At 35.2% G+C, this 17,262-nt stretch overlaps 1 protein-coding gene across 1 annotated transcript in view; it reads left to right on the top strand.

The window, feature by feature from the left end:
* The window catches only part of TRPC6 (transient receptor potential cation channel subfamily C member 6), a 242,530-nt gene extending 226,990 nt beyond the window's left edge, over positions 1-15,540 (top strand). The window contains exons 10-12 of the mRNA XM_037841196.1: positions 12,412-12,495; positions 13,759-13,834; positions 14,361-15,540. Of these exons, the coding sequence (XP_037697124.1) occupies positions 12,412-12,495; positions 13,759-13,834; positions 14,361-14,512 (312 nt within the window). The 3' untranslated portion in view covers positions 14,513-15,540. The remainder of the gene's footprint in view (positions 1-12,411; positions 12,496-13,758; positions 13,835-14,360) is intronic.
* Positions 15,541-17,262: the final 1,722 nt, after the last annotated feature.

Here is a 17,262-nt window from a genome sequence, read left to right as displayed (position 1 = left end):
ACTACAGACTGATAGGAGAAGACAGGACTAAGATGTCTGGAACACAATTTTGGGTGACAGTAGCACAGAAATGTAAGTACACTGAACAAAGATAACTACGAATATGGTTGAAAGAGGAAGGTTAGGAGCATGTGGGACACCAGAAGAAAAGAGAAAAGAAAGACTGAGACTGTGTAACTCACTGAAACCTAGAGTGTTCAACAATTGTGATGAAATATGAAAATATGTTTTTTCACAAGGGAGAACAAATGAATGTCAACCTTGCAAGTTGTTAAAAATAGGGAGGCATTGGAGGAAAAATACAATTAACATAAACTAGAGAGTATAATTAACAGAATCATTGTATTATGCTTCCTTTAATGTAACAAAGGCAATATACCAAGGTAAATGCAGATAAGCGGGGGGCATAGGGGAGGGGTGTGAGACACTTGGCATTGGTGGTATTGTCTGACCCTTTATTCTACTTCGACTTAAGATTATCTTTCCTTTTGCTGCTTCCTAGTTGTCATGTTTTTTCCCCCCTTTCTTTTTCCTTTTACTTTTGCCTCCCTATCTTCTTTGACTCTTCCTCCTGCTTTATGGAAGAAATGTATATGTCCTTATATAGATAGTGGTGAGGGTGGAGAACACATAAATATGTGACTATACAGAGGAACCATTGATTTTTTACTTAGGATGGGGTGTATGGTGTGTGAACAAAACCATCTTAAAAAAATGGGTTGATGCAGAAATCTTGAGGGCTCTATATTAGTTTAAGACAGACACGTAAGGACAAATATTGCAGGGTCTCACTGATAGGACCTAATTATAATATGTAAACTCATAGACATGAAATATAAGTTACCAAAATATAGAACACGGCTAAAGAATGGGGAGCAGTTGCTTTAGTATGAGCACAGTGTTCAAGTAGGATGAACTTAAATGTTTGGAAATGAACAGAGGTAACGGTAGCATGTTGTGAGAATAACTAACAGTGCTGAATGGTGTGTGAATGTGGTGGAAAGGGTAAGCTCAGAGTCATGTCTGTCACCAGAAGGAAAGCTGGAGGTTAAAAGATGGAAATATATAAAACTTAATCCTGTGGTGGGCAATGTCCATGATTAACTGTACAAACATTAGAAATCTCTTTCATGAGCCAGAACAAATGTATGACACTACAACTAGAAGTTAATAATAGAGGGGCATGTAGGGAGAAAATATATACCTATTGCAAGCTATATACTACAGATAGTAGTATTTCAATGTTCTTTCATAAACAGTAACAAATGTACTATACCAATACTCCAAGTCAACAATGGAGGGGGTGGTTAGGGATACGGGAGGATTTGAGTTTCCTTTCCTTTTTTTTTCCCCCTCTTCTTTGTCTTTATTTCTTGTCTGAAGTAATGAAAATGTTCTAAAAATGGAACAAAAATTAATTGTGGTGGTGGATGCACAGCTGTATGAGGGTACTGGGGGCAACTGATTGTATACTTTGGCTTTGGATAATTGTATGGTATGTGGACAATCACAATAAAAAAAATGTGCATAAAAGATTACACTCATCTACACTGCTAAAAATAAAATACAGTATATAGCTAGTACCTTACATTATCATTACTAAGTTCTCCTATTAAATCCTTTAAAATGTAAACCTATGCATATTTTCTAAAATTAAGAATTGATTTTTTAATTTTTTAATTTTTTAATTAATATAAATGCAATCTAACAAAGGACTAAGGATTCTGTCATCAATAAAAGAATCTACTAAAAAAATGATATTTAAAATGCTCAGGAGATGAAGGAAAATACAGAGAAAGAACCAAAGGATATAAGGAAAATAGTGAATGAGCATTATGGGAATATTAGTAGAGATATAAATTTTAAAAAGGAACTCAACACAACTAATGGAAGACCACAATAACTGAAATAAAAAATTTCCAGGAATGTTTCAACAGCAGATTGGAACTAGCAGAAGAAAGAATCAGTGGACAGAAAGACAGACAATCGAAATAAGTAAGGCTGAGGAAGAAAGGAAGGAAAAAGAATTATAAAAAGCAAAATAGCCTAAGAGACCTCTAGGATGCCATCAAGTTTATCAACATATACATTATGAGAGACCCAGAGGAGAAAAAAGAGAAAGGGCAGAAGGAATATTCAAAGAAATAATGAAGGAATTTCCCAAAATAGCAAAAGATGTTAATATGCACATACAAGAAGCCTAGAGAACACCAAAAAAAAGGATGAATATGAAAAAAAATACACCGTGTCATATATCGATCACACTATCAAATAAAAAGGATGAGGAAAGAGTTCTGAAAGCTACAAGAGAAAAGCAACATGTTACATACACGGGGAATCCCAATGAGATTGAGTGAGAATTTCTCATCAGAAACGCTGGAGACAAGAAGGCAGAACTTAGTTCTGAGAGAAAACAACTACCAACTAAGAATTTTATATCTGGTGAGATTCAAAATGAAGGAGAGATTAAGACATTTCCTGGTAAACAGAGTTGAATTGAGGGAGTTCCTCATTACTAGACCTTCCCTAAAAGCAATGGGAGTTCTACAGATTGAAATGAAAGGACAATAGACAGTGGTTCAAAGCGGCATGAAGAAATAAAGAGCTCAGGTAAAGGTAACTATTTAGGTAATTATAAATTATTATTGTATTGTATTTGGGGGATGTGATACCACTTCTTACTTCTACCAAGTGCTAAAGTGAAAATGCATAAAAAATAATAATAAATTTATGGTTTTGGACATATAATTTATAAATATATAATTGGTAATATACAAAAAGGGGGGGAGAGAAAGAGTAGTATAGGAAAAGTATATATGTATGCTATTGAAATCAAATTGGTATAAAACATATGATTGTTATATATTTAGTATGTTAAATTTAACTCCATTGCAACTACAAGGAAATATATGAAAAATATATGCAGATAGAAAAGACAAGGCATTCAATATGACACATAAAATATCAAATAAATATAAAAGTAGGGATTAATGGAAGAATTGAGGAACAAAAAAGTTTAAGACTTACGAACACATACTAGCAAAATGACAGAATAAAGTCCTGCATTATCAGTAGTGACTTTAAATGTGAGTGGATAAAATTGTACAGTCAAAATGCAGAGATTGGCAGAATGGATAAAAATCATCACCCTCCTATATGCTGTGTGCAAGAGATTCACCTTAAATTCAAAGACATAAGTAGGTTGAAAGAGAAAGGATGGAAAAAATATACCATGTAAGTAGCAACCAAAAGAGATTTGGCATAGCTATGCTAATGTTAGTTTAAATGGATTTTAAGTCAAAAATAGTTGTGCAGGACAAAGATGGTCTTTTTATGCTGATAAAGGAGTCAATTCAATAAGAAGATGTAACATATGCACCTAACAGCAGAGCTCTAATTTATATGAAGCAAATACTGCCAGATTCGAAGGGAGAAATGGACGGTTCTACCTTAAGAGTAGGAGACTTTAATAAACCACTTTCAATAATGGGTAGAACATCTAGACAGAAGATCAATAAGGAAATTTAAGACTTGAACAATACGGAACCAACTAGACCTAACAGATATATACAGAACACTGCACCAAACGAAGACAGAATACAATTTTTTCTCTAGTGCACATGTATCATTCTCCAGGAAACAACATTTTTTGGGTCACAAAATAAGTCTCCATAAATTGAAAAATATTGAAATCATATAATGTATATTCTCTAACCACAATGGAATGAAACTAGACATCAAAAACAGAGGGAGAAAGAGAAAATTCAAAAATATGTGGCAATTTAGGTATGTTTTATACTCTTAATCAATGGTTTAAAGAGGAAATCAGAAGCAAAATTAGGAAATGTTTTGAGGCAAATTAAATTAAATGCAATATAACAAAATTTATGGGATGCAGCAAAGGCAGTGCTGACAGGGAAATTTATAGCTCTACATGTTTGCATTAAAAAAGAAGAAAGACTTCAAAATCAGAGGCCAAACCTCAAAATTTGAATAACTAGAAAAAGAACAGCAATCTAAACCCAAAGCAAGCAGGAGGGAAAAAATAAAAAAAGTGGAGATAAATGAAATAAAGAACAAAAAAATAGAATCAACAAAACCAAAAGCTGATTCTTTGAAAAAAAAATCAATAAAATTGACAAACCTTTAACAAATGTCAGAAATGAAGAGGGGGGACATTACCATTGACCCCACATAAATAAAAAGGTCTTTAAGAGGATTCTATGAACAACTGTTCATCAACAAATGAGATAACCTAGATGAAATGGACAAATTCTTATAATTCTAAGAATTTAAGTATTCCACGAGATGGAATCAGTAATCAAAAACCTCCCAACAAAGAAAGCCCAGGACCAGGCAGCTTCACAGGGGAATTTTACTAAACATTCCAACATGAACAAACACCAATACTGCTCAAACTCTTCTAAAAAAATTGAAGATCAGGGACCATGGCCTAACTCTTTCTGCGGGGCCATCAACATGCTCATACCAAAACCAGATAATGATACCACAAGAAAGTAAAACTACAGACCAATATCTTATGAATATAGATGGAAAAAATCCTCAACCAAATACTAGCAAACCAAATCCAACAGCACATTAGAAGAATTATACACCAAGATCATGTAGTATGTATCCCAGGTATGCAAGGGTGGTTCACCATAAAAAAAAAAAAATTAATGTAATAAATCACATTAAGAGAATGAAGGACAAAACCACATGATCAGCTCAATTGACATATAAAGGAATTTGGCAAAATCCAGCACCCCTTCTTGAAAAGAATACTTAGAAAACTAGGAATAGAAGGAAACTTACTCAACATGATAAAGGACACATATGAAAGAACCACAGCTAACATCATACTTAGCAGTGAAAGACTGAAGGCTTTCCCTCTAAGCTGAGGAACAAACAAGGATGCCCACTATCACCACTGTTATTCGGCATTGTACTGGAAGTTCTTAACAGAGCAATCACAAAAAAGAAACAAAAGGTATTCAAATTGGGAAGGAAGAAGTAAAACTTTATCTCTTTGCAGATGAAATGATCCTATATGTGGAAAACCCTGAAAAATCTAAGACAAACATTTGGAGATTCATCTCATGTGAATTCACCAAAGTGGTAAGGCACAAGACCAACTTCCAAAATTATAAACAGGCAATGAACAATCAGAAGAAGAAATCGAGGAAAAAATTCCATTTACAATAGAAATTAGGTGAGTCAAATATGTAGGTATAAATCTAGCCAAGAATATAATGGACTTATACTCAGAAAACTATAAAATATTGCTAAAAGAAATCAAAGAAGACCTAAATAAATGTAAAGACATAAATATTCATGGATTGGAAGATTAAATATTGTTAAGATGTCAATTCTATACCAAGCAATTTACAGATTCAATGCAATCTCAATCAGATTTTCAATATTTTTCATAAATTGGAAAAGCAATCATCAAATTTATATGGAAGGGTAAGGAGCCTCAAATAGCCAAAGCCACCCAGATAAAGAAGAACTAAGTTGAGGACTCATCCTTCCTAACCTTAAAACTTATTACAGGAGAGACAGAAGAAGATGGTGGCACAGAGAGGAATGGAAGCTAATTAGTCTCCCTGGAACAACTAATAAACAACCACGAACAGCTAGTAAATAATCTGGAATAACTGCAGGGAGACAAACATGACTGCCCACTCATCATACACCAGACTGAATTGGGAGGAATACCCAAGATTGCAGCATAAAATCTGTAAGTCAAAACTGCGGATCCAAGGCAGGAGCCCCCTCCACCCATGGCCTGAGCAAAGCTTCACTGTGCAATAGAGCAGCACTCTCCCAGCAAGTGAATATAGTTCAGCTGAGCTCCAACTGGGGTCTTAATTAACAAATGTGGACTGCTGGATACAAGCTACAAATCCCCAACAAGCAGAGGCTTTTGGTGATGACTGACCTTGGAGAGCCGGAGGGTAGCTGCGGACTGGCCCTGAAGGGGGCTTTCTGTCCTTTTTTCTGTCTCAGTGGAGAAAGCCTCAGCCATTTTCAGTTCCCAGTGCTCTGACCTAGACAAGGGTTGAGATAGCACAGGCAGAGAGCCCATTCAAATGCTAATGACCTCACCCTAGGAGGGGTATCTTCCCTAAGAGCAAAGAGGCAGGGCCAAGCTCTACTGCCCACCTTCCATTCAGAACCAGAGCCTGGGGGAAAACAGCCACAGGCCATACCTCCTTACACCAGTTGGGAGCTATGGGTCAACAGATGCCACCTGCTGGGCAGAAAAGCACAGTGACTTGAGGCCTCACAGGGTGTACCAATCTTCTAAGACACACCCTTAGGGAAACCAGATACTGAATATTACTTCCTTCTGGGACCTGAGCCCATTCTGGTCTGGGAAAACCTGATTGGGGTAACCAAGGAACCAGATGCCTAGACAACAGAAAACTACAACCTACACTAAGAAAAATGAAGTTATGGCCCAGTCAAAGGAACAAACTTACACTTCAACTGAGATACAGGAATTTAAACAACTAATGCTAAATCAATTCAAAAAGTTTAGGGAAGATACGGCAAAAGAGATGAGGTGTATACTGAAAACACTGGGCGTACATAAGGTAGAAATCGAAAGTTTGAAAAACCAGCTGGCAGAATCTATGGAAATGAAAGGCACCACATAAGAGATGAAAGACACAATGGAGACATACAACAGCAGATCTCAAGAGGCAGAAGAAAACACTTAGGAACTAGAGAACAAGATATCTGAAAGCCTACACACAAAAGAACAGAAAAAAGAACAGATAGAGAAAAGAATGGAAAAATATGAGCAACATCTTCGGGAACTTAAGGACAAAACAAAATCAGGAATGTATTTGTCATTGGTGTCCTAGAAGGAGAAGAGAAGGGAGAAGGGGCAGAAGCACAAATAGAGGAAATAATCAATGAAAATTTCCCTTCTCTTAAGAAGGACATAAAATTACGGATCCAAAAAGCACAGCGTACCCCAAACAGAATAGACCTGAATAGGCCTATGCCAAGACACTTCATAATCAGATTATCAAACATCAAAGACAAAGAGAGAATCCTGAAAGCAGCAAGAGAAAAGCGATCCATCACATACAAAGGAAGCTTGATAAGATTATGTGCAAATTTCTCAGTAGAAACCATGGAGGCAAGAAGGAAGTGGGGTGATTTAAGATATTGAAAGAGAAAAACCACCAACCAAGAATCCTACATCCAGCAAAAGTGTCCTTCAGATATGAGGGAGAGCTTAAAATATTCTCTGACAAGCAGACAATGACAAAGTTGCTCTACAGGAAACACTAAAGGAAGCACTACAGACAGAAAGGAAAAGACAGAAATGAGAGGTGTGGAACACAATTTTGGGAGATAGTAGCACAGCAATGTAAGTACACTGAACAAAGATGTCTGTGAGTATGTTTGAAAGAGGAAGGTTAAGAAAGAGGAAGGTTAGGGGCACGTGGGACACCAGAAGGAAAGGGGAAGGATAAAGACCAGGACTGTATTAACTCAGTGAAACCTAGGGTGCTCAACAATTGTAATAAAAGGTACAAATGTGTTTTTACATGAGGTAGAACAAATGAATGTCAACATCGCAAGGTGTTAAAAATAGGGTGGGATTGGGGATAAAATACAATCAATGCAAACTAGAGACTATAATTAACAGAAACATTATATTATGCTTCCTTTAATATAACAAAGGCAATATACCAAAGCTAAATGCATATTGGGGGGTGGGGGTGGTGTGTGGAGAATAGGGGAAGGCAATGGGACTCCTGGCATTGGTGGTGATGTCTGACTCTTTATTCTACTTTAGTTTAATGATAACTCTCCTTTTGTTGCTTTCTAGCTGTCATGTTTTTTCTCTTTTTTTTTCTTTTGTCTCCCTACCTTCTTTGACTCTTCCTCCTTCTTTGTGGAAGAAATGGAGATGTCCTTATATAGGTAGTGGTGATGGTGCTGAATACATAAATACATGACTATATAGGGAACCAATGATTGTTTACTTAGGATAGAATGTATGGTGTGTGAACAAAACAGTCTTAAGAAAATGGATTGATGCAGAAATCTTGAGGGCTGTATATTGAGTTTAAGACAGACATAAGGACAAATATTGCAGGATCTCACTGATATGAACTAATTATAATATGTAAACTCATAGACATGAAATATAAGTTACCAGGATATAGAATGAGGCTAAACAATGGGGAGCAGTTGCTTATCATGAGCAGAATGTTCAACGAGGGTGAACTTAAACATTTAGAAACGGACAGAGGTAATGGTAGCATGTTGTGAGAATAACTAACAGTGCTGAACGGTGTGTGAAGGTGGTGGAAAGGGTAAGCTCGGCGTCACGTATGTCATCAGAAAGAAAGTTGGAGGTTAAAAGATGGGAATGTATAAAACAGTGAACCTTGTGGTAGATAATGTCAGTGATTAACTGTAAATATTAGAAATCTCTCTCACAAACTAGAACAAATGTATGACACTATAACTAGAAGTTAATAATAGAGGGGCATATAGGAAAAAAATATATACCTATTGCAAACTATATACTACAGTTAGTAGTATTTTAACATTCTTTCATCAACAGTAACAAATGTACTATACCAAAACTATGAATCAATAGTTGAGGAGGGTGGTTAGGGGTATAGGAGGATTTGAGTTTCCTTTTTCTGTCTGTCTTTTCTGGAGTAATGAAAAGGTTCTAAAAATTGTGGTGATGGATGCACAGCTGTATGATGGTACCATGGGCAACTGATTGTACACTTTGGATCTTTGGATAGTTGTATGGTATGTGAACAATCTCAAAAAAATACAATAAAAAATTTTAAAAAACTTATTACACACTCACAATAATCAAAACACTATGGTACTAGCACAAGTGCATACATATAGACCAATGGAATTGAACTGAGACCTCAGAATCACTCTCACATTTACAGCCAACTAATTTTTGACAAGGGGCCAAAAACCACTCAATTGGGAAAGAATGGTCTCTCTATCAAATGGTTCTGGGAAAACTGAATTTCCATTTGCAAAAGAAAGGAGGACCTCTGCCTCACACCTTATAAAAAAATCAACTCAGTATAAATCAAAAACCTAAATATAAGAGCCAGAACTATCAAACTCCTAGAAGAAAACATAGGACACCACCATCAGGATCTTGTTTTAGGCAATGGTTTCTTAGACTTTAAACCCAAAGCATAAGCAACAAAAGAAAAAATAGGTAAATGGGACATCATCAACATTAAAAACTTTTGTTCCTCATAGGATTTTATCATGAAAGTGAAACGACAGCCTACACAATGGGAAAAAATATTTGAGAAAGGTTTAATATATAGAATATATAAAGAAATCCTTCAACTTAACAAGACAAACAGCCCAATTAAAAAATGGGAAAAAAGCCTGAATAGCCATTTCTCCAAAGAAGGTCTACAAATTGCCAAAAAAGCACATGAAAAGATGCTCAAGATAATTAGCCATCATGGAAATGCAAAAAAAAAAAAAAACCCACAAACAGATATCATTTCACAATCTCTGAAATGGCTACTATTAAAAAGAAACAACAGAAAATAACAAGTATTGTAGACAATGTGGAAAAATAGGAACACTCATTCATTGCTGGTGGTAATATAAATGGTGCAGCCACTGTGGAAGACAGTTTGGCAGTTCCTCAGAAAGTATAAATAATTAACATATAAACTGGCAATCCCTCTACTAGCTATATACCCAAAAGAATTGAAAGAAGAGTCTCAGAGACATTTGCACACCAGTGTTCATCGTGGCATTATTCAAAATTGCCAAAAGATAGAAGCAACCCAAGTGTTCATCAACTGATGAACAGATAAATAAAATGTGGTATATACAAACAATGGACTATTATTATATAGTCATAATATTCTGACACATGCAACAACCTGTATGAACCTTGAAGACATGTTAAGTGACATAATTCAGACCCAAAAGGACAATTATTATATGTACTCAGTGATATAAGTTACCAGGGGATGGGGTGGGGATAAAGAATGGAAAGTTCAGGCTAAAATGTACAGGATTCCTATTTGGAACGATGGGCATGTTTGGAGGATAGATGTGGTCATTGTAGTACAACATTATGAATGTAATTAACAGCAATGAAATATATCTGAATGTAGTTAAAATGGGAAATGTTAGGTTGTATATATGGGTAGTGGAATAAAATTTTTTTAAAAAAATCCATGGGCTGTACTCCACAAATAATAAATCCTGTTAATGCATGAACTATATTTAATAGCACAATCATAAAATGTGCTTTTATGAATTGGAAGAAACATACCATACCAATGCAAGGTGTCAATATTGGGGTGGTATATGGGAATCCTGTATTTTATGCATGATTGTTGGGTAAACCCACTTCTTAAATAAAAAAATTAGAAAAGAGCAGATGTGACTAGATGTAGCACATCAATGAAATATTAGGTTTAAAAACAAAAATCACTGTCTCTTAGGCAGTGTGTTGTGGAGACACCTTAACTGGAAATGATAGACCCAAATGAGTATGAAGGACTGGGAATTAGCCTTCAAAAATATCCCAAAGCAGCATCATTTTTCAATTTCCTATTTCCATAAGCACCTTTTGTATGTACTAATGGCTTCTAATGAAACATTAGAGATATCAAATATCCAATTAACTATTTGCAATCATAAGATCATGAATAGATAGTAAATTAATGACATAATCCTCTAAAATTCCTTTCTCTGGACCCTATCCTTCTAATTATGAACCTGTCTTCATCCTCCATGCTCTATCATAACATGTGGGGGATGGATGTGGGCTTGAACCTGGTCCTCATTTTTAATGATGTTTCTTACAGCATAAATCATAATTTGAAAGTCATGGTTCTGTTATAGTAGTAAAAATTTTTGTTGAAATTTCCTTAGCATTTCATGGATTTATATATTTGTAAAGCTTGAAGAACTATAGAGGTCAACAAGACCATTCCTTTCATTGTTAGAAAAGATTACACAAATTGTAAGCATCTTGCCTAGTGTGCTCAGCTAGTTTGTGACAGAGCCAAATTTCAATCAGTCTACTTGGATTCTTTTTGAGAGTTCAAGAGGCCTCCATTTGGTTATTTTGTGAGTTGCATAATTTGATCATTATAATTTGATCCTAATGACATTTAAAACCAAAATAAGTAAAACCCATGGACCTTTTGCTGATATTTTTATAGGGGTAAACGAAAAAGGGAAATAGCTACATTAAAAAGGATGGATGTTATCTAAATAATATTTTTAAAACTATATATTGTTTTTTATGGATTTCATCATCCTTGCCATATTTTCCTATTATTTTTAACTCAGCTAGACCATAATTGTTTATGTTCCTAATTTAATACCCATAACCTAGCACAGCACCTTACAAATAGAGGACACTCAATACATGTTAGTTAAATGGCTGAATGTTTTAATGAGCTGTTTTAATTCAGCATAGGGCCATTTAAAGCAACTAGGCATTGAAGTTAAGGCAAATTTTTAAATTGAGCCTCACTGAGCTTTACTTATAGCATCTTAGATGGGATTACAAAATATATATCATGACTGTCTTTGAAGACAGTCTTTAGATTTCTTGATATTGCATTTCCTAATCATTAAATGTACTCTAAAGACATTTACACCAAAAACATAGAAATTTAGTGCTGCTCTGTTTTGCTTAGGTTTTCCTACATGATTATTTTTTAAAACTGATTTTTTTCTTTAGAAAATGCATTAAAGGGTTTTTTTAAAACATCTTCTCAGCATGCTTATATGGAATATTATGACCTTTACTGCAGATTGCAAAAATTCTTAATTCAGTATTATTTGCCTATCCAGGGAAACATTTGGAAAGGGCTGTCTAAATGGGATCCTATTCAGACCTTAAAATTCAAATGGATTAATGTTTTCTTGGCACCCTAAATTCTGTCCTATGATAAAGTCCTATTCTGGTGTTTCTTCAGACTCTCCTTCACAATCCACTGCAGGTGTGGATATTATAAGTCAATCATACTGGCCTATCGATCCCTCATCAAAGGCACTTCTGAAATCACCATCACTTCCCCAACTGGTTTGCCTCTCTCTACCACAGATGTAGTTATAGGAAGGCATGACAGCATAATTCATGGCTAAAAAAATGTCTAATATACGCCTCAGGCAACCTCTAATAACCATTGAGAAACTAACTGAACATATCTGAAATGCCAGTGATTTGTCTTGGAAGACTGAATGTAATGTTAAAGTTAAGCTAAAATGCAGTGTACACATAGATAATGATTTATATATATAATATGAAGTGACATAGGTAATATTTTATAATCTAATAATCTAATCACATTATTTGAAAGAAAATTGAATAAGAATCTATTTCTCATTCTTCTCAAATTACAGCTTGGGCAGAGTAAGCAATCAAGGATGCGGAGCTCAGAAGATTTCCATTTAAATAGTTTCAATAATCCTCCAAGACAGTATTTGGTAAGCATGGATATTTAAAGAAATAGGCTAGTTATTTGTAATATTTACATCCTCAAACTGCATAATTCTTTAAATGAAAATGAACTATTAGGATTTTTTTCATGAATATCAGAATAGCGCATAAACTCAACACATATTTGTTAGATACCAGGTGTCAGCCACTTTCTAGGGCTGGAGATACATAAATAAACCAAATAGATGAAGTCTTTGGCATTATGGAGATTATAGTTTATGTGTTCATGGTAAAAGGCCTAATCCTACAAAAATATAAGAGTAAAATTCCATCACTGACAAATATATTGTTTACTTTTGGTAAACATTGTGCCAGATGATATATGTATGTGTGTGAATAATTTTACACACATTATTATATAAATGTACATATAAACTTATATAAATGAGTTACTAATACACAGAAAGTTTTGTCGTCTGTTCGCACTCCACAAAATATATATACATATTATTTATAATGAATATATAGTATTTCTTTGTATAAATATATAATTCATTAAAATAATCTCTATTGATGAGTATTTAGGGAATTATTATTTTTTTTCCATTATAAGCAGAACTATTATGAATATACTTGTTCATCTACCCAATTATCTCCTTAGAATAAGTTCCTAGAAGTGGAGTTTTACTGCCTACCATTTAATTTTGGGCTTGAGTAGTAAGTTTTTGTTTGGCTATATATCTACCCCAGAAATTCCTGCATAGGTACTGAGCCTTCTGCTTAAAATGAAAAGGGTATGTAATAGCAACATGCACATACTAGAAGCCCAGATACGGGAGACATTTTATTACATTGAAACTGGCCATTGCTGAATTAATAGCCGGCATAAAATTAAAAACGGCTATATTCCTTGGTGAGGGAAAGCAAAAATGAGTATGTATTTGCTTGATTTCCTATTTCCACACGCAGTTTGTGCATCTTTACCTTGCCCAAATGAAAGGGCATGTCTTACTCTAATACTTTTCAAATAAAATACATGCAATGGACATAAAGGATTAGACGCTTGCTCCAAACTGATTCTCTTCTCAAGAATTAACTTTTGAGTCAGCAGTCTAGGTGATATATCACCTTAAAAGAAAAGCAGTTTGTATACATTCCCTGCCATCTCTTATTATTAAGAATTAATTCACTAATCATGAATAGCCATCACTTCCAAAGTGTTTACTATAGAGAATACTCAGAAATTTATTCCATATGAGATATTTGTCATGAAATAAAAACTGTGATGTATTTCTCCCTTCTCTGTCTAGAAAATAATGAAGAGGCTCATTAAAAGATATGTACTGAAAGCCCAAATAGATAAGGAGAGTGATGAAGTAAATGAAGGTGAGAGCTGAATGCAAAGACAGTTGGGCTCTGGGAGTGAGCCAGGGCCCTGGGCCTGATGCAGAGTGAGAGCTGGAGGGGATGGCTGGGGACGGGTGAGCTTCATGGGGAAGGGAAGAACAGGGTCTCACCAACCATTCAGTACCGTTAAACACTGGGGAATAGGCTAGTTTCTCCCCAGTTCTTTTTTGTTGTTGCTTTTTGGGGGCTACTGGGGGGAGGGGTTGAGAGGGGAGGATGTGGTTGGGAAAGGCAAAGGAGCTACTTACTCCAACCCCTGCAACATTCACCACCCCCATTTTCATTTAACTTATTTTAGGAGGACTTTTGTTATAATTTTGCTATAATCTTTTCATTTACTAAAACACTTAGACCATAGAAACCTGCTCCATTAGGGAAACATTTCCTTTGAAAGGTTTCAAAATACAAATGTATGTGAAACTAGGACTAATTTCAACCTAAGAATCACTAGTTTCTCTGCATTACATATTTACAGTTAACATCTTATCACTCTTCTTTTTCAAAGGGGAACTGAAAGAAATTAAACAGGATATCTCAAGTCTCCGCTATGAACTCCTTGAAGAAAAATCTCAGAATACAGAAGACCTAGCAGAACTTATTAGAAAACTTGGGGAGAAATTATCAATGGAACAGAACCAAGAGGAAAGCAATAGATAATGCAAAGTCTTCCTTAGAAATTCTAATTTATTTGTCCACTTGAAGCCATATTATTTTCCAATTTATTTTTTTAAGTGCCAGTGTCCCCTCCTCTTAAACAAGAAAAAGTTAAAAGATAATTTGGGTCATCCTACCATTCCGAACCCTAGTATTTAATATTGTGGGTGATTAAATTTCATTGTTCAGGCTAAAGTTTGCAGATTGGGATGAAGGGTATGTCTACTTGTGCGGTGCTTGCCTTATAAACTGCCTTCTTGTGTATGGTTGTTGTGATGATACAATTCCCATGTAGCCTCTGCCTGGGAATTGTGTCTGCTGGTGGCAGGCAAATGCACGACACTTCCTGTGTGGCACTTCACACAGGTACTTTCAGGCACCTATTATGTGCTCTGAGGATCCCCTTCTGGTGACTTAGCGCCCCAGAATCCGGAGAAAAATGGCCATTGAAAGAATGCTGATTAATCATCACCTTCCCTGCTTGATAGTGTCCATGAAAAATGGGCTTAATTTTTCCAAAATTTTCTGATTCATCTTTGAAAACATTACATTTAATAGTTGTGTGCATCTGTGTCTGCACATGCATTAAATATTTGTCCTATTTCTTCTGCATCTAATAATGTGGACACCCGAGAGCTCTTTATAATTTTTTATTGTGACTGAAAAATTACTGACCAAATGAGAGCACTCTGTTGGAGAAATAAAGCCACAAACAATGTGGTTACTTGGTCTAGTTATAGCACATTTTTGTACCATCACTGAAGGCACAGATGAATACCCAATTTTTGGCTATTAAATGTGAAGGAAAAAAAGTGATGCAAGAACTTGCAAACACTGTTTCATTTTCAGTATGTTCTACCCTTATACTTAAAATAGAGACTTATATTCATGAGCATTCATCACGAGGTAATATTTGAAACAACTAAAGAGAAACAAATGTTCATCAACTGCCGACTGTCTCAATATTTTGATGGTGCTGGGTATTAACTCAAAAGAGCTGCTTTAAATTCAATAAAAAGAGGCATCAGAAATTTTAGCTTCATTTTTTAAAGAAAAAATGGTCACAGAAAATCTACTCCACTCCAACCAAATTAGAAACTATGGCTGAAAAGTTTTATTCATTGATTTTCTATTTGTGGGTATTATTTATTAAGAAACTACTTAGCGATAGAGAAAAGTTCTGTTTTCAAATATTTTGTGGCACTATTTGAATGAGAAGTTGTAAAGATCAATCTCATACCAAATGAATTATCAGAAAATTAAAATAAGCTAACATTCACAAGGTTTGTGTGTTATGCCATGCAAGAGATTTGTCTTCATACCAAGGAAAGCTTTATGACAGCAAGAGTACTTGCCTCCAGAAGGCTCCAGAAAATATAGAGAGATTCCTTGGTGTCTTTTAAGCTGGATTGACTTGAAAAGATGTGAAGTTTTTGGGAATGCAACAGGCATGACTGTGAATCCCTCTGGTAAGGGCATTACCCTCCAAGTGGCACCTGGTATTGTTCAAAATCAGCATGTCCTGAAATCAGATGATTTTCCTCAAAGTGCAGCTGAAGTGGCACCTCTTATAATTCCACTTTAGTTAGAAGATGAAAATAGAAACCAACATACTTTAAGTAAGGTTTAGAAAATTCCAAGAAAAGCTTAATAAAGGCATATTGTCAAAGGATGGTCATAGGCATTATGAAAGCCTCAAGACGACCAGCTTTAAATCCTGTATTCATGTCACCTTAACCTTTGAGAATCGGTGATGAATAAGCTGGCATGCATCTATCCAAATTGCTTCCTCTGTCTTGTTTCTCCCCTCCAATGTGATGCTGATGCTTTCTGGAAGTTTAGGATCTATGAAGATAGAGCTTCCTGCTCTGCCTAGTTCTGCCCACTGCTCTCAGCAAAACCATCAATGAACACATTGATATAAAAATTTCCACAAACACTTTTTATGACACTTCCCTGGGATAAATTTGATGATCTATTCACAAGTCACAAGTCACAGATGATCTATTCACAATTCACATTGGATGATCTATTCACAAGTTTACATTTTGGAATCAATGTTTGAGATTTTTATACAACTGAGTCATTAAATGCTAGAGACTGGCCAACTATATGATGGGTTTTTTAATAGTAGTACCACTTGATGGATAATCAATTTAACAAGTATAAGTAGATCATTGGGATATTGACTCATGTTTTTTAAACTCTCATGAAAATGACATATCAAATAATCAAATATTCACTGATTAAGATGATTATACCAATTAAGATCATATATTCATAATAGTCAGAATGCTTCCTAAGTATAATGTTACCTGGGTCATTGAAGTAAAAGCCAGGGGAGATATTGGAATATACAGAATCTAAGATTTACCTTCTTTTCTAATGTTCATCTTGCCAGTCACAAAGCTTCTATCATTGTCCTCTGACGAACGGTAGGAACAGTGTGTGAAAGGTGGTTGGACAGGCATATCCTCTGGGAAATGTGCAGAACATCAGGACATTTTTTCCTAAATCATGAAAGAATACCTTAATGATGACATTCGGGAACTGAATCTTGAACTTCACTGCCCTGTATTTTTTGTCCCTATCATTGCCCATGAAAATAGGCTCTCATAGCAACATAAGAACAATCTAAATTATGTTTACTTATTGTCATGTCTCAGGCTAAAGAACTAAGGCAGTGCTTTGCTTTTGCCTTAACCTTTTCAATATTCTGTGATTCAGCCATCTGACATTTACCCTTTTCTCTT

This window comes from Choloepus didactylus, chromosome 6, assembly GCF_015220235.1.
Source record: "Choloepus didactylus isolate mChoDid1 chromosome 6, mChoDid1.pri, whole genome shotgun sequence".
NCBI lineage: Eukaryota > Metazoa > Chordata > Mammalia > Pilosa > Megalonychidae > Choloepus > Choloepus didactylus.
This window is presented reverse-complemented; position numbering and strand designations above follow the sequence as displayed.